The 26,796-nt window shown below is 37.3% G+C and overlaps 1 protein-coding gene across 1 annotated transcript; it reads right to left on the bottom strand.

Annotated features, from left to right (window-relative positions):
• Positions 1-62: 62 nt before the first annotated feature.
• On the bottom strand, positions 63-26,796 carry wcy (WW domain-containing adapter protein with coiled-coil wacky). Its single transcript, XM_074097820.1, has 10 exons — positions 26,581-26,796; positions 26,425-26,458; positions 25,567-25,825; positions 24,338-24,658; positions 21,289-21,453; positions 18,761-18,906; positions 9,747-9,945; positions 6,815-6,963; positions 4,201-4,328; positions 63-3,859 (listed from the first exon to the last, which is right to left on the bottom strand). The coding sequence occupies exons 1-10, from the start codon at positions 26,619-26,621 to the stop codon at positions 3,784-3,786; spliced, it is 1,518 nt and encodes a 505-aa protein (XP_073953921.1). The 5' UTR covers positions 26,622-26,796; the 3' UTR covers positions 63-3,783.

Here is a 26,796-nt window from a genome sequence, read left to right as displayed (position 1 = left end):
ACACGAGAACATTTGGTATTTTTAGTGGGGTAATGCACAATAATATGAATAATATATACTAATTATAATTTTGAAACTGATTTATTTAAACTGGTTAAAACTTCTTATTTCGAAACAAAGTCAGAAAACAGAAGTTATAATGTTATGCGAGACATTGAAAGAAAAATATTAATAGAAGAGCCTTGTGTGGAGGCGATACGAGTCGCGCTTTGATTAATTTAAATTAAAACTACACTAACAATTACGGCGGGCTGTGTGACAGGTCCCTTTCATTGACACACAATATTTATAGCATTCACAAAAAGAGGCGTGAAGGGCGCGGGGGCTGCACGAGGGACCTGCTTCATTGGCCCTAACACTAATTTAGCGACATTAATCACAGGAGATAAGCCCTACGCAGAGTACGATAATTTTGTTAACGCTAAAACAAAAAAAACACGTGTTTGAAGATACAAATCGCCGTATTACTGCAAACATACCACTACGTTGTGGCCGCGCGTGCCGTAGTATCACAAACATCATATTTAGTTAACGAAGTGTTTTAACGACATAGCATTCGACACGCAAATGCGTTCTAATCAGTGTTAGATATAATTGCTATGGGATGCCGTGACAGTGTTTCTAGACAAAGCTGAAATATGACGCTATTGCTTTCTTTTTTACTACGTGTCACAACAAACAGGATTTTAAGCTAATAGTACAGCAGTACGATAATGTAATTCTTAACAAATGTTTTTTCTTATAATAATTAATTTTCAAGTGAGAAGCTTGATTGTTTCAACTATATTATATCCCAACTTAAATAAGCTTGACCTCTGAGCAGGTTAACTCCTGTGATGTTGACAGCATGGACTAACTAAAATTAGACAAAACTCCACACAGACTTTATAGAACATAACTACAATTCACTATTTATTTTACGTGTGAAAGTGAATGAATATCACAGTACTTATTTCTGCTAATTTGATGTAGATACATAGATTGGTGGCAAAATTTAGCAGTTAAATTAAATTACAAGATTAGCCCTAATTATTAGAAAAATAAAAACCTAGACCAGAATTTACCTCTAACTAACCATTTGCTATAAATTGATATTTGAATGTTGTTTACCTCGACATACGTCCAGTAGCCATCAGATATTCCGGAGCGGCCAAGGTGATCTAAAATATCGATACGTGAACTCTAGTACCTTAATAATAAAGTGCATGTACCGATATTTTTGACCACCTTGGCCGCTCCGAAATATCTGATGGCGACTGTACTAAATCAAATTGTCCCTCGTCTGTTGTGCATTCTGCACAAAGCTTGCAAAGTATTGTGATTAGCAAATAAGCTTATATGATTTTTTAATAAAAATCAACTAAAAACTACATGAATTTCTGGTTACTATCATTATAATTATTACAAAATACCTGCTTCTTTACATAGTTTATACATTTGATTGGTCAAAAATGAACAGTGATGTAGCTACGAGGGTAATGTCCCAGTCATATAATTATTCATGTATGAAATGAGCGACAAATGTTTTGCAGAACTCTCAATAACTTATGAAAATGCGTCAACGTTTATATTTGCGAAATAACTAACGCAGTACACGTCACGTAGGCGCAAGGTACCGGTAGTGTAGCCGCCGCGCCCGGGCCCGGCCCTGGGGAGTCCTGCGAACCCTCCGCACAACCTTAACTACTTTAAATAACTACAGCCTAAGTCAATGTTCAATTATTTCCACAACTTCCCACATCAAACATTATTGCTCAGGAAACAATTATACCTACCAACATTCTATGACTAATATGTATCTACAGAGCGAGAGATGCGTCTATTTATTTTGCAGACCATAATGGCCATACTGACTTCCCGCGGCGACGAAATATGTAGGTACACTCAGAAACAAAAAAACTGCATCATCTTAGTACGAAATTTTAAGGAGTCTTTCGTATATGTATGCGCTGCGCTGGTAAAAGTTAACGTGGTGTTTTAACTCGTCTGAGAGCGTTTCTGATAAGCAAGTAAAATAAATCCTTGAATTTATATAGATTAATCAAATTGCCACCGCTTCTTATAAAAGTTTCTGTAATACTCGGGCTCGCGCTGATTTAACTTTGGTTTAAATTATTTTAATATCTGAAGTGTAAATAATAGCTTATTTTAGATGTTCTTACATATTATGTTCGCACGGAGGGCCCGATAATACACTTACAATGCATACCCTCTCTCGACTGGCGCTACACAATCAACGTATTTAAATTTTACAAAACTGATCACTACTGCCTTTCTATTCTCGCGATAGTGCCTCTCGCCGATACAGCAAAACCAGAGATTAAATCTGGCATATTTCAAGTAACAAAAGACAACAAGTGTGTTTCCTGTAACATAAGAGCACAACCGGCGGCGAATCACTTTCGCGGGGACTGGTCAATCCAAGGGAGGGTGGGGTAAGAAGAACGTACCAACTGTTTATTATTCTTGTAGAATTGAAAGAAAAAAAATTAACGCTTTATCAGGCATAAGTTCTTTTTCGTGGTAAAATAAATGAAATATGATTAGGGTTCTTTACCTCAAAAGGAAAAACGGAACTCATAAACCACATCGTTTTCAGTCTGTTTGAGCATACATTTTGAAAGTGATTGCTTTTCATACAAAAGCAGTATAGTCAAAATCTAAGAGGGTACTTCCGATGACAATATTATAAAATTTGGCAGGCAATGCATCACAACCTGAGTAAAGAAAAATATTTTCAAATTAATTTCCGTTGCGAATGAGAATAACTTACTATTTTATTTTTTATTTTGCCAAGCGTAAATTTAATAAGGTGTTTATTTCTTTAAAATATGACAAAGAATCCGAATACGAAACCCTCAGTGCGCACTTCGTTTCTAAATTGATGGAGCCTGATAAAGAGTTAATATATTCAAGTTGAGCCACTGTGAAACCTTCTCAAAACAAGGGTCATCATAAGAGCAATAGAACTCCTTGCCAGACTAGACATTAAAATGTCCTTACGGCTTTACTCACAAAAGATTCCATAGAGTCAAAGCATTTATTTAATGTTACTGTACCTTGCACCTGGCATCCTTCCTACCCTTCCTACCAGCAAATAGAAAAATAATAAATTGTCTATGAAACAATTATCCCAATAATTTATTATTTTACAATAAACACTTTATAAAATCATTGTATCCTTAAAACTGACCATCGAAGATTATTTATCATAACAGAAAATGTATAATCATGCAAATAATTGCCTATTTAATTCAGAATGTAAATACAAAAATGCCACGTTTTATTACAAATTGCGACATGAATAAAATCGAATAGTTATAATATAATAAATAAAATAACCTGTGAAATGAAGAGTCAGTCTGAACAGCGAACGCGGCGCAGACGCGAGCCGGCGCCGCTCACTTCACCGTGCACCTATAGGTACTAACCTAGCATTCATTGGATAATTAAACATGACATAAGTTCCACTAGAACAGTCTTGATTGAAGTATCTTTACATGAAATTGAATATGACCAATCGTGGTGAATTTCAAGAGAACAATTTCTTAGAATTTAACACCAAATCACACAACACATTTAACAATAATCATTCGATCTAAATTACACAGAAAGAGAACGGAATGAACAATGTTAAGCATTGATTAGTAAATGAAGAGGTCCTCTCGTCGCGTCACGAGGACGCGGAGCGTGCAGGGGGCGCGGCGGGGCCCGGACGGGACGCGGGGGCGCGGCGGGGCCCGGAAGGGACGCGGGGGCGGCGGCGGCGCCCCGCTGCAACCCCTAGTCTTCCGACATGAACGAGTTCTGCGACTTGAGCTCCTCCAGTCGCGAGATCTGCTGCCGCAAGTACATTATCCTGCGGACACAAACCACGCACATTGTACCACTCGTAGGCCTGAGGCCGTATTGCATAACGTTGCCTAATGACAGATGTCGCATACAAAAACTGTCATTTGACAGCGATCGCGAGCGTCAGAAATCTTAGGCAATACGGCCTCTGGACAATTGCAGTTATGTTCCTCGATCACGGCAAGGATAACAGATACAGCGGCTAGTGGCTGCCTCAGCGGAGCCCTAGTCTAGTCGTAGCGTTTGCGTCTCTATCTCTAAAAAATCTCGCTCCCAACTTGTGGCGGCCACTAGTTCACGGGGGCAGTTCTTCCGCCGAGTGGCAGCTCTGAGCAAAAAGATCCTTACTTCTGTTCCTGGAGCGTGGCTTGTATTTCGGTGTGGCGTACGAGCGAGCGCGAGCACTTAAGCTCGGCGGACACGCGTGTGCACTGTAGACATCCCAGTTGGTAGGCTTCTTCCGTATACTTGTTAGCCTGACAAAACAACAATTATATACATCGAGTACCTGTCACTACTTTGTGATCTGATAAGTTCCTGGAATTTTTTGTGACAGATTTCTGTGATGCCCTGTTTAATTAAATAAAATAATGAAAAACATTTTTTGTCTATATAGTACTTGAATAATTTAAAGTATTAATTATTTAACGTGAGTTATCAAATCAAATCACAGACAGACAGAATAATTTGGCAGCTTGTTTACATACTTCACAATTTCTATCTGTGTAAAGGCTAACCAGAATTATAAAAAATCGGCCAAGAGCGTGTCGGACACGCCCGAAATAGGGTTCCGTAGCCATAACGAAAAAAATAAGTAATATTTTTCTAAGGATTTCGTATTATACACGGAATCTTCCAAGTTTAGGTATATTTTATACCTTAGGCTGCTATTTACTACTCTTAGGGGCTGTTTCACTATCCATTGATTAGTGTTAACTGGCGGTTAGGTGTGATGCAGTCTCTATTTATTTTGTTCGAATAGACGGAGACGGCATCACATTTAACCGTCAGTTAATACTATTCAATGGATGGTGAAACAGCCCCTTAAACTACCGTTATAGTTTTCCTTGAAAGTTCGATATACTTACCACCATCCTGATTTTTCTCAAATTTTTCCACCCACTGGTTTGATTTTAGAGGGGGGGGGGGGCACTCGATTTTAATGAAAATTTGCACTTAAGTTGAATATTTCGCAAACAAATCACTGAATCGATAAATCTTCTTAGCAAACCCCTAATGGTTTTAAAATACCTATTTAACGATACCCCACACTATAGAGTTGGATGAGAAAAAAAAATTAAATGAAAACCCCGATAATTTTCTGGGGATGTAAAAGCCAGAATCTCAATTCAACCGCTGTGTCTAATGATTTACACGTGTGAAGTGATAAACATTTCAACTATTATAACTAGCATGCTTGCTTGCATTATTGCTTGCACCTTTGGGAGTATGCTTTCTTGATCTGTTGTTTGCATGCTTGCTTGCATTCTGGCTTGCACGCTTGATTCATCATCATCATCCCAGCCTATATACGTCCCACTGCTGGGCACAGGCCTCCTCTCAGAACAAGAGGGCTTGGGCCGTAGTTCCCACGCGGGCCCAGTGCGGATTGGGAACTTTACACGCACCATTGAATTGCTTCGCAGGTTTGTGCAGGTTTCCTCACGATGTTTTCCTTCACCGCAAAGCTTGTGGTAAATTTAAAATGTAATTCCGCACATGAATTTCGAGAAACTTAGAGGTGCGAGCCGGGGTTTGAACCCACGACCCTCTGCTTGAGAGGCGATAGGTAAAACCACGGCTTTTATTGCACGCTTGGTTGGCCGCGGGTAAACTCTAGTATATTATATTATAAATTTATAAATGCGAAAGTTTGTGTGTGTTTGTTTGGTATGTAGGTAGCTGGACGTCTGGAATAACAGATAATAAGTTGTTCTTAACACAACCAGGTGGTAGGACCTTCCGCCCGGATTGCTACCACCATCGTGCTCGCTAATCCTACCGTGAAGCAGTGCTTGCATACTGTTGTGTTTCGGCGGGGAGAGTATGACAGCCGGTGAAATTACTGGCACTTGAGGTATCCCATCTTAGGCCTCTAGGTTGGCAACGCGTCTGCAATACCCCTGGTGTTGCAGATGTTTATGGGCGGTGGCGATCTTCTTACCATCAGGAGACTCACTTGTTCGTTTGCCATCCAGTCGAATAAAAAAAACCCTATACCTAAACAGTGGAATGATGATGTGATGATATATACTCGAGTGCAAAATTAGGCGAACTAAATTGACAACTGAAAGTGTTACCAGACATAGCATAAAAAAATAGGCATAGGAATATGTCGATACAAATTTGTTGATATAACCTTGTGTAGACGCGGAATGAAAATATTTTATGAATTAAATTCGGTTTTTGTTCCGCGTACCTTCATTTTAGTTTTTTTTTTCGTGATCTTGGCGCATGCAACTGTGCCGAAATATCGAGCTACTCCAAAATCAAGGTACGCGGAACAAAACTCGAATTTAATTCATAAAATTAGTAATGAAATGACCGCGATAGTCTAAAATATTGTGATGAAAATGTTTGTCACTTTTGGACTTTATTTCAATAGATTTAGGCCTGAAAACGACAAAAAGGATTAGTAACGTAATGGAAATAGTTCCAAGCAAGCCGATGGCAGTTAAGTCGAATGACATATGAAATGCCAGTAAAACAAAACGGCGGGTGGCGTCCTTCACGATGTTCCAAATTTTTTTTGAAATCTTTCAAATATAATATTTCTTTTATTATTATTTGTATTGAGTTTTTTTCTAACATCGATATTAAGTTTTTTTATATCGATATTACAGCGCTGGTGTAACTGTGACAACAATTGTGTGTAATGAACTGTCAAGTTGGTTCGCCTTATTGTGGACGCGAGTTTAGATGGTGATATGGTGCGGGTGTGTGCTCAGCGGGTAGCGGGTACCTGTTTCTCGAGGATGTCGGCGGGCCAGCCGCAGACATGTGCGGTGAGGTCGGCGCGCACGTAGTTGACCAGCGAGGGCGTAAGTGCGGGCGCCTGCGGGTGGTGCAGCGCGCCGCCCACCACCGACGAGTAAGAGCCCAGGCACTCCACTGGCGACAACACGATCACATTGTTACCATTAACTGATAACATTGATAATGATAACACGTGTAGCCAACGACGTCGGGTATCACCAGATATGTTGGGCGAAATCGGTGCATCCCTGGCTTTACACTATGCGGAACTTTCTTTACCTATTTTTTCATCATCATCATCATGTCAGCCGAAAGACGTCCACTGCTGGACATAGGCCTCCCTCAAGGCTCTCCACCTATTTCTTAAATCCCACCAATTAAGACACGCTACTACAAAATGTATGTAAGTTTGTTTTTATCATAGGATTAATTTAAATGAGAAACTCATTTTTAACAAATTAAATTGGTTTTGTACCATGCATATTGCAATGGAAGGTCAAATCTTTATTTTGTGGTAGTTTAGAAAAAACTGGAATGTATAACAAAACCGGTTTTGGATTTTATCGGAAAAGTTCGTATTTATCGTACCCATCGTACAGCCGTACATTTTTCAATTTGACATTTGAATTTGAAACTATACTACGCATACTATTCCATATTAATGTGTATGAAAATCGACTCCAAAAAAATAAAAAAAAAATCTCCCTTGAGTGGCAATGACACCTACGAATTAAATTCGCGAATTTTATAAAAAATATCACCAAAAAAAAAACACTAATGTTATATATAAGCCTTACAGTGATAGTTTAGCATAAAATGACATATCTAATTAAATAACAATGAATGCCCTTCAATTTCTGTGAACTTTATTATTCATTATCAATTACAAAATAAAACAATTACCTGTAGAAAACACTGATTTATTTCGCAAAATATATAATTTATTTACGAAACAAAACCCTTCTATAGTCTTTCAATAGCAAATAATACTATAATACGAGGTTTTCAAAAACACCAGCGCACGGCAGCGGCCACACAGTGAAACTTGAGTAAACGGTAGAACGAAATTTCTTCCGTAGTGTTGTCGCGGCCGTTAATAAATGGCATCCTCGTCTATTTATGAACGCATTTTGCAAGAATAAGCAAGCCAGATATAGGTCTCACGGTTTATATTTATTAGTGAAATACGACACCTGCCAACGACCGGGAGCCGGTCGCTTACCACTCAAGGGTTTTTGACAGGCTGCCGGGAGCCGGTCGCGTGCCAAACAAGGGTGTGCCGGGACCCGGACGCTTGCCACTCCAGGGGATAACAAAAAATGGAACCGACTACAAAACCTTGGAAAATATTTTTCTATACGGTATGCCTATCCAATTTATTAAAAGTGTGAACAAACCGATTTCATCAAAATTCTTGTATAAATAATTCGTGTCTTTTAACTACAGTCTGTTCAATATAGGAATGGACAGAAGGAAAACAGGCTCTTTATAATGCACACTTTAGGAAGTCATTTAATAAATTGCATTTTTTTAGTACACGGTCTAAACTAAATTCTAATTAAAATATTGAAGACGTCAATATTAGTTTCAATTATTCATCAACTAACTGTTGCTGGTGACTCCGTTCACGTCTTATTCGTTTATTATTATTCCGCGGGAACTACACAATTTTCCCGGATTAAAACTATGCTATGTCCTTCCCTGAGATTTTTACTACCTATTTGCATACCGAATTTCACCTAAATCGGTTCAGCGGTTAAGACGTGAAGAGGTACGTAACAAACAAACATAGGTACAGACTTAAAAACTTTCACAATTATAATTAATATTAGTGAGAATAACTTTGCTATTTTCCGTATCATAATTGAAAAACAATAATAAAAATTTTCGATTTTGTTAAAGAACAATCTGCAAGAAACGGAACATTTATAATATTGTTATCTCAAGAAATATTCTAAATCGCCATACTTATAAAATTTGAGGTTTGCCCTCAATTTCCCTAGGATCCCATCATCAGATCTTGACTTGGTAACAATGGGACCATCTCGGAAGAGTACACTTTCGAATAAAAAAATAATTTTCAAAATCGGTCTACAATTGACTGAGTAATCGGTGAACATACATAAAAAAGAAAAAATACAAACATTGAAACCTCCTCCTTTTTTGATGTCGGTTAAAAATATCACAAAACGATTGACACTTCAGGTGCCGTCGTATCCATAATCATTACTCACTACATACAGTCAAACATAGCGTAATCCTTTTTATCTACACCCATATAGTAAATCCTCAATTATGCGTTCAAAAACCATAGGTAATGACCAGCATTACGACATTGGATTCTATTATGAACACGGCTGTATCGTAATGAGATTTCATATATCATTACAGCACGGGGGGGAGGGGGGAGGGCGCCGCGACCACGTGCAGACATACCTACCAAGTTCTCGTTAATGCAGGTCATTCTCAATGGTTCGCGGGACACATGATAGAGGATTTAATATATGGATATAAATAAAATATTGTATGCAACTGTACGTAATTAGGCCTTAAAACACTCATGTGACCCTAATATGAAACTCGGCTACGCCTCGTTTCATAAACCCACACTCCTGTTTTAAGGACCCCTATTACGATACAGTTGCATAAAATACTATTCATTTTTGAAGTAGTTTGAAAAACCAAATAAAGCGTTTACAGGCTATTCGGAAATCAGATGACGTGGCTAAAATCAGTAGAGAACTATGGTCGTTCAGGGCCCGGGGCGGAGCGGCAAAGCTGAATGCCATAGCATATTTTAGCCTTATCCAGGCCTTAATCAAGAGAACTTATGGGCATGGACATTTTGGAGGTCCCCTGGGACTGGAGGCCCGGTTCCATCCCACTATTAGGCACTGGGTTGATAGAGATGCACTCACTCTTCCGGGGCAGCGGCGTGTCGAGATGCAGCGGCGGCGCATGCGGGTCCACGTTCTCAGAGTGCGTGGGAGTGGGCGGGCCGGCGTCGCGGCGCGGCGACGCGGAGCTGCCGGCCGGCGACGCGCCGCCGTTGTTGGCCGCCGCCGCCGACGGGGCCGCCACGATGCGCGGCAGCGCGGCCGCCAGAAGGGAGCCGCTCTGTCATCACACACAACGATACACAATGAAACCTGGTAACTGGAATCTCTAGGGACCTGCAAGTTTGTTTCATTAAGCATCGGTAAATCCTTAAATTTACAATAGTAAATTGTTGCACCAAGCAGAAAGTTATTTATTACGGCACCGAGTGCCGATTTGGAGCCCGAGCGCAATATAATAGTTATTTATGTGGCTGGTGCATAATGAGAAGCATTAAAGTACGAGTGTGGTTTTATGAAACAAGCCGAAGGCGAGTTTCATAATAAGATCACACGAGTGTTTTAATGCCTAATTATGTATAGCCGCATACATAACTTTATCTACATGCATGTCATAAGTTTTCTATAATATGTTCAGATATGGCCTGTATTTTTAAGTTAGTGTTACTGATAACTAGTTTGAAGTACCTACCAAAGCTTAAATAAAACAGATAATAAAAAAGTAAAGTTTTATTTAAAATAATAATTATTATCTACATGCATGTCATAAGTTTTCTACAATATGAACAGATATGCATTGTTAAAAAAAGTATTACCGATACTTTAATGTAAACATTAAGATGCACTGTACTTTAATGTGAACATTAAGATGCACCCGCAGATACCAGGGCCCGATTGCATAACAAAGTACAAGCTAATATTATTAGCGATTTTGTATTGAAATTCACTAATACTATTAGCTTGTACTTTATCATGCAATTGGGCCCAGGTTTCTTAATAAATCTCTTTGATAGTCGTTTCTGAACATATAATAGGGAAGTTATGATATGCATGTAGATAAATTACTTTTCATCACACTTGCTCGTAAACAGTGTCATTACATGCAGGCTACCTTGGTTGTAACCCCCCAAATAAAACCCTCGACCTTAATGTGCTTGTCATGAAACCCGTGGTCGGTAAATGAGTCATTGCTCGTATTAATTAATTTTCATGTCATGAAGCCCAAGGTCGGTAAATGATTTAGCAGTTAGCGGTATCGGCAATTTTTGAAAAAATATTAGTTTTTCTTTTACAAATATACAATTTTACTCGCAAATGTGATGAAAAACATTGTGTGTCGCACGGGCAGTACTAGAATTATGAACATCGACTCATTAAAGCCCTCAGTCTTCGACTTCGGGCTTCTAATAGACTCTCGTTCGTAATTCTTTATTTACCGCCCTTAAGACACAATGTACTATAATGCGAGGTGCATAATCTGCTTTTCTTTCAACTATTACAGAAATAGTAGACGAAAATAGAACTCATGCTAAGCAATTAACCTGTCCTCTCCCAGAGGCACAAATTTGTGCCCAAATTCCTTTGATCCTGTTATCCTGGGAGATGACAGATTAAGAGCGTTTATTCCTATTGAGCTGGCAACGTTGCATTTTTGTTAGTTTTTCTCGATTATTCCATAAAATTTTTATGACAATTAAAAATGTTTTCTGATAGAACACTTCTTAATATATAAATTAATTTGTAGTTAAAAAAACACTTTTAAAGGACTTCCGGCTAAAAAAGACTTGGCAGACTTATTTATTATTAAAGTAACTAAATATTACGAAACGTTTGTAATAATTTTGGTCAAGATGTCACATGACGTAGGAAATCGTTTTTGGGGGTCATCTTTGCCGCAGTCTGTCAGGCACTTCCGGCTATTTCAGAACTGACAGACTTATGTTGCCCCTCTCTACGGATAAAGGTCTGCATGATGCCACGTGTTTCGTAATGATGTCGCATGACGTAAAATGACCTTAAAATTTTGACCGGAAATAAAGGATTTCCTCCGGCTAATTTTAGGTGCGATAGTTTTTTGATTCTTACTAAAAAAACTTTTTCCACCGTGTGCCATGCATCTTATCGTGATGTCATGTTACGTAGGTAACTTGGGGCTGGGCTCACAGACTATTTGTACTGGGTATTTAGTGCGGTTATGATAAAATTAAAGCATAGTTGGAAGAAAACATATATTACTCCTATGACCTATATTTCGGTATACGCTCTTTACTGATCTATTCGAAGCCGGTACCTTAGCTAGCGCATACGGAATATTATTTTTTCTACTCGCGTAGTACAATGTGCTACTAACGATATCGCTATCGGTAATCCAATGAGGTGCATTGTGTGATCGCAACTTTGACATTTCATTGTGAAACGTTTCACAATGTTCTTTTTTGCACTGCAAATGGCGGGAATAAAAAAAATACTTTTCTATTTTATTTACTTAATTATTGTTATATCGACTTTATAGATTAATTAAAATATGTTTACATAAACAATTATTGAACAATGAATACTTAAATAACGGTCAGTTAATGAATTTTACAGTTATTATTAAATTTTAATATTTCAAAATTTTAGTTTGGATACAATTACACTTGTCCGTTTTAGGCATTTAATAATTTTGAAGAATCACATGGCAATAGACTGGGCAGATACAGTCAGCAGCAGAAGTGGATGAGCAGTAGTTGTATTTAAAATAATGTAAACACCCTCTTATGGTAATATTTTTTTACATTATGGTGGCAGTAGTCTTGTATGGACCATTTTGAACACTGTAGCCGCTCATATACTTCTGCGGCTGACCGTACTATCTAACATATTACCAAGAAATCGGGAAACAACAGAACGATTGTGTCACGTCATGTTTGACCAATTCAGAGAAGAGCGAGATTGAATTATGACATCTCTTTTCAGTTCTCTGGGTTTTTTTTTCGAAACTGTAGCAAATACCATAGTTATTCATAAGCGCTAAGGTCTCTGGTTTTCATCATAAGTTCTTTTTCACAAAATTATGCACACTATCCCGAAATATATCTCATCTTAATACGATAACGACAAATGTATGTATGTGCGCTTATAATTTGAGGGTATTTTCTATTCAGATGGCGTATTGTTTACCGCGCGAACGCTGGCAATCGCATTCAATATTTCTTTATACCCTCGTCTTATGCTATGTGACAGAAAGAAGTGGTCAAAATGATAGTGATTCCGAGTGCGTTAGAAAATACATCAGAGACCTTAGGCCCTATTGCCTAACGTTTCTGACGCTCGCGATCGCAATCAAATACAGTTTTTGTATGCGAGCGCCGGAAACGTTATAATACGGCCTCTTATTGTCTAACACACTGGTAATCACAATCGTTTTCACCATTTATTTCTGTCAGACGGTATAAGACACGGATAGAAAGAGATGGTGAACGTCAGCGCGTTAGTCTATACGGCCTAAGGCCTCAGAAAATGAATTGGTGACAATGGCAACACCTCGGAAGTAAACCCTGTCGAAACATCAAAATCAGTCCACATATTGCAAAGATATCACTGAAAAACACAAACAGAAAAACATAAAACCTCCTTTTTTAAGGCGGTTAAAAAAGAAAGAAAACGTTCAAAGCGCGGAATCATACCCCCGGCCCGAGCTCAACGCCCGTTCTAGTGCATGCCGTATTGTGTTTGTGTATCAACCAGCCAGATCATGAATATTTGGTCAGAAGTCAACGCACGGTATCTCACTATGTCAGCAGTTCTTAACCTTTTAGTCAGGAGGGACCACTTGGAAAAAATTCTGTCTTGCCATGGACCACCAACTGTTTGAAGGTAATATACGGTAAAAGTAAAATTGAAAATAAATGAACTGTTGCGACCGCTACTTGACTGGCGCGTCGTTTTGTCAATTCGTTGTTGATGGCTTCTTCCAGGGACTACCAGTGGTCCGCGGACCACCGGTTAAGAACCACTGCACTATGTAAATATGTTAGTATAATATCTTCAGGCACAGTTATCCCCTTTGAAATTCAATCAAATCCATTCAATCATTTCGAAATCGACGCGCGGATAGGTCAACAGAGCATCCTTTATAAAAATAAGCAAGTCAGATTCTGAAGTTTTGTGATACATACACTGCTTATCTTCTTAATGTTTTGCTTGACATTATTTTTAGATTTACCAAATCCATATGAAATTTTATCAATCAATACGTATGCATCAACGTGTGTGTGCACTGCACACATACTATATCATGCCATTATAGTTTCGCCATGTCTGTCATTTTGTCCGTCCGCGGCTTTGCTCAGAGACTATCAATGCTAGAAAGCTGTAATTTTGCACGAATATATATGTTAACTATGCCGACAAAATGGTATAATAAAAACTACAAAAAAGGAAAAGAAAAGACGGTCCTCCCATAGACGTAAGGTGGGGGTGATTTTTTTTTCTCATCCAACCTTGTAGTGTGGGGTATCGTTAGATAGGTCTTTCAAAACCATTAGGGGGTTGCTAATAAAACGATTTTTCCATTCAGTGATTTTTTTTGCAAAATATTCAACATTTAAGTGCAATTTTCATTAAAATCGAGTGCCCCCCCCCCTCTAAAATCTAAACCGGTGGGTGGAAAAATTAGAAAAAATTCAGGATGGTAGTAAGTAAAATATAATTCTAATGAATGAAACAATCGTGTAAACAAAGCAATTTTTCACGATTACTCCGTAGTCACATCTCAATGAACCCACCACTGTTTTTAACAATCATTTTATCATTAAATAATTGTATAAATATGCTTATTTTATAGAATTAATTGGAAGACGAAAATCCGTTATATTTGTCAAATTGACATGATAATTTTTTCCTCGCCGAAGTCTGTCTAGTCTCTGGAAATTTAGTGCTGTACCTACAAAATTAATTATTTGATTGAACCAAACTTACCTACCGATAATTATGGCTGGCTCTGTAAATTGGGGAATTTTATTGGTTCAGGTCGTAGAATTATGCATACCTATTCATTTATATTGTAATTGTATTGTATTGTAAAACTCTTTGTTGTACATAAACCACATGAAAATAACAGAACACAGGATAGTAAGATGTACAAAGGTGAACTTATCCCTTAAAAGGATCTCTTCCAGTTAACCTTTGAACGATTAACAGGATATCAGACACAAGAGTAGACACTACGAGTACAATGAAAAGATAAAATAACCGAAATTTTAAATTAACTCAAGCAATGCATATTATGATTTATTCGTAGATATTGCAGACGACCAGATGGCCTAGTGGTTAGAGAACCTGACTACGAAGCTTGAGGTCCCGGGTTCGATCCCCGTGTCGGGGCAGATATTTGTATGAAAAATACGAATGTTTGTTCTCGGGTCTTGGGTGTTTACTATGTATTTAAGTACGTATCTATCTATATAATTATATTTATCCGTTGCTTAGTACCTATAACACAAGCTTTGCTAAGCTTACTTTGGGACTAGGTCAATTGGTGTAAATTGTCCCGTGATATTTATTGTTATTTATTATTTATTAATTATTTGTGTTAAGTGACAATATTTAATGAAGGTTTATATTGGTTTTTAATTGAACGATAAAAAGGTACTACAGTGCCTACACATTATGTAGATTTCATATATTTTTTCTATTTACTAATATCATAATATTTACTGTGGAGTCAATTTTTGGACCAAAAAATCATTTGTAATAATCACTTCCCTGTCTACTCTCATTTACCTGTCTTATTTAAATTTAATAATGCCTCCTAAATTAATAAATATTTTGACTGACCCTTTCAATTTTAGAATACTCCATTATAAACTGGGGGAAAATATTCGTCAAAAAATATAAGTGGATACATGTTACACCATTTTGAAAATTCTTCCCTTAAAGGGGTATAAAGAGGAGTGAAAGTTTGTATGGAAAAAACGTTAGGTAAAAACGTAAGATATAATTCTAAAACTTCGTGAAAATGTTATTAAACATTTAAAATTAAAAGGGACATGGAAACATTGTGAATGACTCTTGAATTAACAGAACAGAACAGAACTAAAAGAATACGTGGCTATAATACTAAGGGGGCTATAAGGTTGGTGGAAATTCGTATAAGAAAACCGTAATGTTTTAAGTTAGGATTGTAAAACTTAGGGAAAACATTAAATAATTAAATATTAATAAATTCAAAATAATTATTTACTGCTGATTGAATTATCTTAAAGAGCATTCACATCAATAGAGCCAACGTCAGTCAGTCAGCCAGTCGTCAGTCAAGTGTCAATGTCAGTCACCACATTTGTTTACCAGATTGCTTGATTCCATTGAATTCGAATATATATCAAACTTACAAGGAAAACTAAAACGGTTAAGTTTTCTTGAGAATTATTAGTAGTTTAAGAATAAATAGCAACCTAAGGTATAAAATATACCTAAACTTGGAATATTCCGTACAAAATACGAAATACTTAGGAAATATTACTTATTTTTTTCCTAATGGCTGCGAAACCCTATTTCGGGCATGTCCGACACGCTCTTGGCCGTATTTTTTAATATGATGTAAAGTATGTAAACCCATTATTGTACAGAAATAACTAAATGTATAAATACAATTGCTAAAAGTGAGGTGCATATATAAAGGTGAACTTATCCTTTAAAATAAAGAAAATGTTGAACAAAAAAGTAAAACCGACTCCAAAAAAATAACAAAGAATGGAACCGACTACAAAACCCTTGAAAATATTTTTCTAGGTACCTACTAGCTCGAAGTCGGTGCCTCAGCACGAGCCAGCAGGAATGGAACAATAGTTGTCTACTTCACCTACATACTATGGGTTTCAATCCATCCTGCTGGGTTTTCAAGGGTTTTGTAGTCCGTTCCATTTTTTGTTATTTTTTTATTTTTTTGGAGTCGGTATTACTTTTTTGTTCAAAATTTTCTTTATTTCTCACTTTTTAGTGATTCGTAGCCAGAGTACATCTCACAACGATTCCATTAAGCCCAAACACGACTTAGTTACGTTGTTTTATAACAGAGTTCCGTTGCCTACCTTCTGGCTTCAGCATCAGACCAGTTCGAAAGAATCATTAACTTAAAGCTTCTTCTTAGTCACTTATCTAGGTCTATTAATCATGATCGTTTATAGACAAGCGAGCATTACTTAGTTCTATTGGTCATCTACGGTCTTCTTCATCAGGTCCAGGTTACCAAATGATACTTTCTGGATGTAAATGCTCATCTCAATATGATAAATGCTCATGCCAAAATCGCCTGCTCACGTCAAAATAGGTGTGCCTATAAAATTTGAGGTTTGCCCTCGATTTCCCTAGGATCCCATCATCAGATCTTGACTTGGTGACAATGGGACCACCTCAGAAGAATACCCTTTCGATAAAAAAACAATTTTGAAAATCGGTCCACAATTGACTAAGTAATCGGTGAACATACATAAAAAAAAATACAAACATTGGAACATAGCACCTCCTCCTTTTTTTGAAGTCGGTTTAAAAAAAGCGATATCTACCAGTCTACCTTTTAGTTAGTGGACGAGAGTCGCTAGACCTAATGGTTTGCGCAAACGACGCCGCGGGCAAAGGCGGGGATACACATATAAATGTTAGTACAACGGCTCAGGATGAGTTCGTTCACAGTCCCATTTTGTCACCTTCTTAAATCGTCTTCATTCTCATACAGTCTACTATTCTGATTCGCCAACATTCCTACATCGTCACTTTCCTATCTTGTCCGCTTTCTTACGTGGGCCACAGTACCAACTCGTCAACAGTCTTATTGCGCCTACAGTGCTGACACGTCAACATTCCAATTTAGACCACAGTGCCTGCCAACTCGTCAACATTATTACATCGTTCATTATCCTGACTAATATAAATTCTCTATAAATTATTATTGAAAAGGGGCTTTTTTGCAAATTATTCTCGGGATATTTTGCTATTTAAATGCTTAAATTCCTTTAGGGGCATACATGTCCAAATGTCGGAAAGTCCAGGTGTCACATTGTCCATGGTCAAAAAGTCCGAAGGATGAAACGTCCTAGTGTCTAAAAGTCCTAGCGTCAAAAAGTTCGAAGGATTAAACGTCCTAGTGTCTGAAAGTCCTGGGGTCAAAAATGCCATGGTCAAAAAGTCCGAAGGATGAAACATCCTAGTGTCTGAAAGTCCTAGCGTCAAAAAGTCCATGGTCAAAAAGTCCGAAGGATGAAACATCCTAGTGTCTGAAAGTCCTAGCGTCAAAAAGTCGATGGTCAAAAAGTCCAAAGGATTAAACGTCCTAGTTCTGAAGGCCTGAATCCCATAATGTCTCATTGTATAAAAATGTGACTAACACAACTAAATGCTAAATATAACTGAAATAGATTAGAGAGCTAAATTGCTCATCTGCATTATTTCCAGTCTATTATCTAACACCCTGAGGCCCATTCTCGGTAAGATCCAGATGCATCTATGATGCTTCGTACATGTCGTGTAGAGTCAACGAGAATTGACCAGCTGATCCAGTCATGCAGATGAACTGGAGCCTCATTCTACATTGTCTCTTTCCATATTGTTATCGTATTGTCTACGTGGTAGCAGCTTATTGACTTGACAGTAAAGGCGATGGAGTCGAAAACAATTCGATTGCAATAGGTGTAAATAAAACCAAAATATAATGAGACCCCTGGACTCTCGGACATATGGACTATCCGACATTAAGGCATTATAACCTTCGAACTTTTTGACAATGGACAATGTGACACCTGGACGTTCTGACATTTGGACATGTATGCCCCTAAAGGCTTAAATTGACCATATCTGTGAGACAACGTCTGCTAAACGTGGACGAGTTGGCACTGCTGTCCAAGTAGTACTGTGGTCTATAAAAGAAAGTGGACAAGTTGACACTGTGGTCGAAATAGGAATGTAGACAAAATGGGATATGGACGATATCATAAAGTGGACGAGTTAGGAAGGTGACGATTTAGGAATTGTAGGCTGACGACATGGCACTGTGAACGATTTAGGAAGGTGACGAAATGGGACTGTGGACGAAGTCATCCTGAGCCAATACAACGTACCGGGTGGTTGGAATTGTCGAGTACGACCACGGGCGGCGGCGCGTTGCTGTCAGCGCGCGCCGCGCCCTCCCGCCCGCCGTAAGAATTCTCCGACAACGGCGTGCTCCGGTCCGGCGATATATCCATGTCTTGTAATGATTGTCCATCTGTTAATAAGTACAACTTCAAAATAACGAACATTCTACATTGAAACTAAGTTAAAACATGTGGCATACGTGTTACATACAGGCTTAGGATGATCGATCGATCGATCGATCAGCTGTCTTAAGTAGGTAGTCTTTAGTAGAGCAAGTTAATCCTACTAATATTATAAATGTGAAAGTTTGAGTGAGTGAGTATGTTTGTTACTTCTTCACGCTGAAACGGCTAGACGGATTTGGATGAAATTTCGCAAAAAGTTAGTTTATAACCTGGATTAAAACATAGAATACTTTATATCCCGCTGGAAGGGGATTAAATCTCTAAATAACAACCGCTGGGCTTAGTCATGAAATTTGGTATGTAGGTGGCTGGATGTTTAGAATAACACATAGGCTACTTTTTATCCCAATGTTCCCACGGGATAGGGATTAAATCTCTAAATAACAACCGCTGGGCTTAGTCATGAAATTTGGTATGTAGGTGGCTGGACGTTTAGAATAACACATAGGCTACTTTTTATCCCAATGTTCCCACGGAATAGGGATTAAATCTTGAACTAATAACCGCTGGGCTTAGAGTCATGAAATTTGGTATGTAGATAGCTGGACATCTGGAATAACACATAGGCTACTTTTTATCTCGATGTTCCCACGGGATAGGGATAAAACCACGAAATAACAACCGCTGGGCTTAGAGTAATGAAATTTGGTATGTAGGTAGCTGGACGTCTGGAATAACACAAACTACTATTTATCCCGATGTTCCCACGGGATAGGTATACAATCTTGAACTAATAACCGCTGGGCTTAGAGTCATGAAATTTGGTATGTAGATATCTGGAATAACACATAGGCTACTTTTTATCCCGATATTCCCACGGGATAGGATATCTCAGGGAGTATCAATGATAGAAAGCTGTAATTTTGCACGGATATATATGAAAACAATGCCGACAAAATGGTACAAAAAAAAAATTTTTTTTTCTAAAGTACCTCCCATTGACATAAAACTCTTAAGTAACAGCCTAAGGTATAAAATATACCTAAACTATGGAAGATTCCGTATAAAATACGAAATCCTTAGAAAAATATTACTTAATTTTTTCGTAATGGCTACGGAACCCTATTTTGGGCGTGTCCGGTCTTGGCCGGTTTTTTTAATTTACATTTAGGGCCTTATGCAGTCGATAAAAGAGTGTTTTAATTAAAATTAAATGTTTAAAATAACAGGTTTGCCTAGGCAAACCGTAATAAAATGTTAAAGTTACTAAACCGCACAAAATTTTGCAAGTGTAATTTAATGTATTTTTGTTTTATTTTTCGATTGCTAACTGGTACACTCCGTAAGCTCTTAAAAAACCTTCGTATTTTAGAAGCATTCTTCGGGTATTGACGATGACTCGCGATCGTGATATGCGGTTCTGTTCTTCGAAGTTACCGTAAAAAGTTATGTAAAGAATAACCAACAGTACAAAATAAACCTTACTGTAATAATATTATGCTTTTTTTTCTTATTTTAATACAATATGACTTTTTGTCATGATACAAATAAAACAAAATCAGCATTTTTGAATTCTTCCATCGTTAATTTAAATCGAGAACACTCCGTCCTTAACACACTACTTATGTTTGGAAGTATGTAGAGTTGTTATACTGTGTCTACTTCTCTTGGGTATGTCAAATTATTTTTTTGGTCTGCTTTGTTTAATATATTTTTAATGTACTTTTCGAATTCCTCGTTGATTCTATGACTCGGTCTTGAATCTCATTAAAATATTGACAATACTTTCAGCTTCTTTAAAAAAATAATTATATAAGTACATTATAATTGTAAACAATTTCCCGTTATTGGCTATTTACAAAAATACCCTATTTAAGTTGACTCCCCATAGAAATCAATTTTCGAAAAATTAACTAAATTAATAAGTAAGAGGTGGTTTTAACTGCTCTATATATATGAATGAAAACACAACGACTGCACTCTCCGCGTGATGGATTGCTACTAAGTCAAAAAGACAATTGTCATTTTCTACAACATGAATCCTTCCGATTCCCCCCAAAACCCGAAGGTTTTTCTAAGAGCTCACGGATTGTACATTTTTTTTTGCATACAAGTATTAAAATATAGTATAAATAATACAGTAAAGATAAAATTAGTCTACAAACAGGAATCTTATCGGAGTTATAAGAAATTTTGAGAGTGCCTAAATACTTTTGAACGGTAGTGTAATTATGATCCACAAATTGAATCATAGCATGAATCCTCTACACCTATTCTTCTGCTCAATATAAATGTAGTATTGTAAACCGAGTTATATGGATGCCAAAAGAAGAGGCCTTTACCCAGTCAAGGATATTAGGCTTAGACAATAGGCTTTAAAAAAATACCTTTGCCTTCATGTGGCGCAGAGGACAGCTTCGGCCGCGTTCGGTCGTGCGGCTCATCCTCTCTGCCGCCGTTGTTCCAGTACCTCTCTGACCCGCTATTTGTCCTTTTACTCGGCTTCTCCACTTCCCTTCTACCAGATCGAGAACTTGATCTCTTTTCTCGATCTAGAATAACAGAGAATAACATAACTATGAAATAAAGGTCCAAGTAAGTACAGTTGTCATTACATCTATTACTTTAAAGCAACCAATTGTGAATCTTATCACACACAACATGACAAGGAACATAAATGTCAGGTCACAGCACAAGACAAAGTTTATTTATTTAATTATCTACTAATTTATATTGCGAAAAACAACATCACAATAAGACATTCGCATGGCTGTACTTAAAAGGAATATTGTATAGGTATATTGTAATATTGTCAACACAATTGATGGTCACCTGATACCACCTTACCAAGCTGACTATGATGGCCCTTGTTAAAATCTTACTCGCGTTCAGCAGCTACTTAAGATCACATTTCGACTATGATGTATATATTATAATTTCTGGATATGAGTGAGTGGCTCTACCAGAACGGCTAGCACGTGTCCCATTTATTCGCTTGCCACTTACTAGACATATTTATCTCTTATTCGATTATACAGATATTATTTACAATGTTACGATTTTGAAGAAACGCATGATTATGTTTAATAGTTTTCATATTGTAAACAGGGTTATTTTTTCGCAAATAAAACATTGAATCCTCTCCATTGACAACAAATTAATCAAAAAAAAATTTTTCTTTCATTATAGAAAGATATTAATTTTATTAAAATCAATAACTTTAGAAAAGTATCTAATGTCCTAGACCCAGTCCAGTGGACAGGGGAGTGTGACCGCTCCATGTTCTACCCTTGAGTACTTAGATTTATTTTGCAAGTGTTTTTCTCAGTTCATACCCAGTACTAAAAAACTTAGTGGATTTTCCACTTAGAAGTGGTATTGTTATTGTGAAGTCCCTTTCAAAAGGAAAATGTTGTTTTGATGGTTGGTAATTTTTGTTAAGTCGAAAAAAAGACCTTCAGCCAGTGTAACAGAGTTGTTTCATGAATTGTAAAAAGGTTTGGGCATTGTATGCATAACTAATCCATTTGATAAGACAGTGCAAAAGGTAACAGTTGGCTATACTTCATCATAGTTCTATTGAATACTAGATTTAAGCATCATGCAAACATTGTAAATAATCAAAGTTGAATCAATGATCAATGTCAAGCTGCTTGATCTCCCTGGATCATAACTATTTACTAACGTTTCTAACGCTCGCGATCGCAATCAAATTACAGATTTCGCAAACAAAAACTGTCATTTGATTGGGATCGCGAGCGTCAGAAACGTTAGTTAGGCAATACGGCCTCAGGAGAGAATAAAAACCAAGAAAAACCGGCCAAGAGCGTGTCGGACACGCCCAAGATAGGGTTCCGTAGCTATTACGAAAAAAATCAAGTAAGTAATATTTTTCTAAGGATTTCGTATTGTGTGCGGAATCTTCTAAGTTTATGTATATTTTATACCTTATGCTGCTATTTACTATTAAACTATGTACTTAATAATTCTCAAGCAATCTTAGCCGTTATAATTGTCCTTGTAAATTTGATATACCATCCTTAATTTTTTTAATTTTTCCACCCATTAGTTTAGGGAGGGGGGGGCACTCTTTTTAAAGTTAAATAATTCGCGAACAGATCACGAGACGTTTCGCTGAGTAGTCGGTAGGAAGAATAGATATATGCAGATTTACGTTTAGTCGATTGTTTATTTCGTAATTGTTTCAGTTAACCGAACAACTGTTCGCCGAAACACGATAAGGAGATAAGTATCAAGATGTAGTTAGGCGCGACGACGAGCGTAAGCGAGGAGGTGTTAGGTCGAATTGTGACCAACGCACGGGCCGAACGAGCGAAGCGAGCGTGCCGCAGCAGCGGCCAGCGAGTGCCAGAACCGAACTACTGGCGTCGCGACTTAGTTTGTTTTGACTTTAATATAAAATAAACCTAAATTCGAAAGCGAAAAGTTGTTCGAGCAAACGTTAAAACGTTTGTGTAATGATTAATCGGCTAAAAGAATTTCTATTAATCTGTCATCTCCCAGGATGACGGGATCAAAGGAATTTGGGCACAAATTTGTGCCTCTGGGAGAGGACAGGTTAATAGTTGTTCGGCTCACTGACTCATAGGCCAACTGAATAGTCTACTAAAGGTCGAGTTACGAAACGTTAGTCTGCGAAACAATACATCTGCGTACAAATTCATCGGCGTACTGTTACTCGGCGAAACCTGGTCTGCCAATTAATAATCTGCGTAAAAATTGTCGGCGAATCATTAGGTAAACCTAGTGTTGTGAAAAACGCTCATTTCGAGGCTTAAAGACTCGAACCCTAAAGACTCTCGAGGCTTAACGACTCAAAGGCCGCAAAGACGGTATCTTGCATAAAATAAGACAATTTAATTGTCAAATATAGTTGAGTCTTTAAGACTCTGGAGTCTTAAGGGTTCGAGTCTTTAAGCCTCGAAAATGAGCGTTATCCACAACTCTAGGTAAACCTTTCTAGTACTAACAGTCTCTGAGCTTAGCCGCGGACAGACAGACAGATGGACAGACATGGTGAAACTTAGAAGGGTTCCTAGTTGACTACGGAACCCTTAAAAAGGTGATTGACCCAGCTACTCAAATCTAAAGCCAAATAATCATCAAAATCATCTCAGCCTATATATGTCCCACTGCTGGGCCAAGCCAAATAAAACATGTTTTTATTTATCTGCAAATTTAGCTGCAAAACGCGGCACCCAATTACCGCTCTCTGTGTTTCAAGCTTTACTATCTCAAATTAAAGTAAATTCATAATATTCATCTTTTACTTCCTATGGGATAGAGTACAGAAAGTACCACATGGAGTAGGAATCCCCTTTTGCCCCACCAGTTGTCCATTAAAGTGGAAATTGAAATAATAAAAGTACTTGAATGTTAAAATAAATAAATAGATAGCTAAAAAATTAAACTTACTACTTCTGGAAGAATAGGTAGAATCTTTGGATGATGTCCTCCTCGCATCCCACTCGCGAGGCTTCTCCCACTGAGACACTTCACTCATACAGTTATAGTAATACTTCTTCCCTGATGAACTAATATGCTCTGACCATTCACTGCCAGGAGGCACGCTACCCGATGGTGCACTTCTCTTATCGTATTTATTACTCCTATTAACACTAATGTTTATGCCACTAGTCCTATTCTTTTTCTCTGATTCACTTCGTTCATGATTACTTCTCTCTCTCTCACTTTCTTTGATTCTATCGCGTTTCTCCTTTGGGGATCGGACACTATCTGAAATAGTAAAAGACAATAATGAAATAGTGAGCAAATATGATCTTGATATGCTTGATTACTAAAAAAAATTCCATTTACAGGTAACTTCTATATCAGGCATTAATCACTCGCTTAGCTTAGCATATAATTTAAGAATACTACTGTTTTCACTAATTACTACTGCTGTAATTATTACACCATGTTGAACAGTCAAATTCATAAACTTCTGAGCAAAAATTTGTTCAAAAATATATATATGAGTTTCGTAGTAGCTCCTCAGAATCATCCATTTCTGACGTCATGTAGATGTGGCAGAGCTAGTTTGCAGGTGCATTTCATTTTAAAGTGTTAACTAATAAAGTTTATGTAGATTTGCAAACCTAGAATAAGCTATTATTCCACATGTACAAGAAAACTGTTACTGTAAAAAAATTTGCTGTTTTTCATATAATAAGATTTTCTGTTCGCAAATGCCATATTAAATATTTTTGTGGGCCTTTATACCAAGATAAAAAATAAATAAACAAATGTGTTGATACAATAATTACAACTAGTTAATGGCTCATCAATTAAAATAAATTATATACATTTAAACCAGTACTTTTTATGTCACCAGAAGAAACCCAACTATGTAGTAATTTAATGTAATTCCTCTTACATTTTTAAAACCCATAAGTTTCACAGTTAATTTACTTTGGTATTTATTCCTTTGAAGAAATCACTTTAAAAGGTAGTGTAAGAAACATTTTTATTAGGTATATTGCAATTGTTGGTGAAAATCAATAATTTTGATATTGAATAATCCCAATGTTACTGAATATTTTGTCAAAATACAAAAAGATGAAATTTAACAAGCAACCTTTTAAAATAAGCATTGATTGGTTATGTATCCCAATTATGAAACATAAATAATGGCATGTTCTTACCCATGTACTTATTTCTAGAGGATTTGTAGTCTCTATCTCTCTCCTTTTCGGAACCTTTCGGCATGTAGGTATTTCTAGATGTTGCATATCCTCTATCATCAGCCACATGACTGTAGTGATGGTGTCCGTGGCCCGAGTGGCCAGTGTGGGCCGCGTGACCATGGAGCGACACATTGCCGTTCGGGGACCGGAGTGGTGTATAGCGGTTGTCAGAAGGTACATACTCACTTGCCCTTCTTTCACTTTTTGTATTGTATTTCTGCGCAAATAATAAGTACTTATAAACTATTAATACCAGAAAATTACAGTGGGTATAATTTACAATGCTTGTGAAGGTCAATATCAGCAATATTCAAATATAAACCAAAAATTTGAAAAACAATCAAAGATTACTCTCACCATGGACAAAGAATGTTTATGAATTGCTTATTTTTATTTGTGAAAACAGCTTACATGATCAATTCTCCATCTGTTTACTTATGCAGTAAACATACAAAACAAATTGTTTAATCTAATGAATGAGGTATTGTGACTGATGAAGGCAGGGAAAAAGATAAGTTCTTTTTTCATGATTAGTACTTAATGATTATCGGAAAAAGGATTTTATTAAAAGTGCTTATTAGCAGTAGTATCATTGCTACAAGACTAGTATGTATGTCGTGAATATGTTACTGTGTGTCGTTTATTATAAAGACAAATGTCATACGGAGTACAGTTAGCGACAAAAACAGGAAAATTGTGATTCGGAATGGTTATTACGTAGAGAAGTACCTACAAAATTCGAGGCAGGGTTAGCATTTACGTTCAGTCGTAGTACTAATTCATGTTACAGCTGAAATTAGCATAAATTATGCTCACCTGGTACGGATGGGTTTGGTGCTTCTCAAAGTACCTGAAAACAAAAAGGAAATATTTAATTTCTTCTTCGTAATTACAGGAAAACTATCAATCGGCGACCGCCATCTACAGTGATCTACAGATTGCAAAACCGAACCATCAAATACTATGTCATACCCATCGCTTATTCGCTGCGGTTTCCTTGCATGCATTACCATCAATGCAAATGTACGATTTATTACGGCCTCAGTAATAAAATACTAAAAGAGGCCACTGTCATTAAAACAAGAGTTATCCGTGATATATCTTGGTCGACGCCATGTCACATTCAATTCATTTCATTCTACTCAAGCAAGATACTCGAACGAAAGAGTCAATAGAGACGCGAAAGAG

Source organism: Choristoneura fumiferana, chromosome Z (assembly GCF_025370935.1).
Source record: "Choristoneura fumiferana chromosome Z, NRCan_CFum_1, whole genome shotgun sequence".
In the NCBI taxonomy this organism is placed as follows: domain Eukaryota; kingdom Metazoa; phylum Arthropoda; class Insecta; order Lepidoptera; family Tortricidae; genus Choristoneura; species Choristoneura fumiferana.
Note: the sequence above shows the minus strand (reverse complement) of the source record. Positions and strands in the feature narration are given on the sequence as shown.

What these genes read in the sequence shown, in the direction of transcription:
- wcy (XM_074097820.1), bottom strand. Translation starts at nt 26,621, where the DNA reads ATGGTAATGCATGCAAGGAAACCGCAGCGAATAAGCGATGG. An exon ending in TGCGCCACATGAAGGCAAAG is followed by an intron (nt 18,907 to 21,288) that starts GTATTTTTTTAA and finishes ACTTATTAACAG; the next exon opens with ATGGACAATCATTACAAGAC. An exon ending in CACGCCGCTGCCCCGGAAGA is followed by an intron (nt 6,964 to 9,746) that starts GTGAGTGCATCT and finishes TGTTGTCGCCAG; the next exon opens with TGGAGTGCCTGGGCTCTTAC.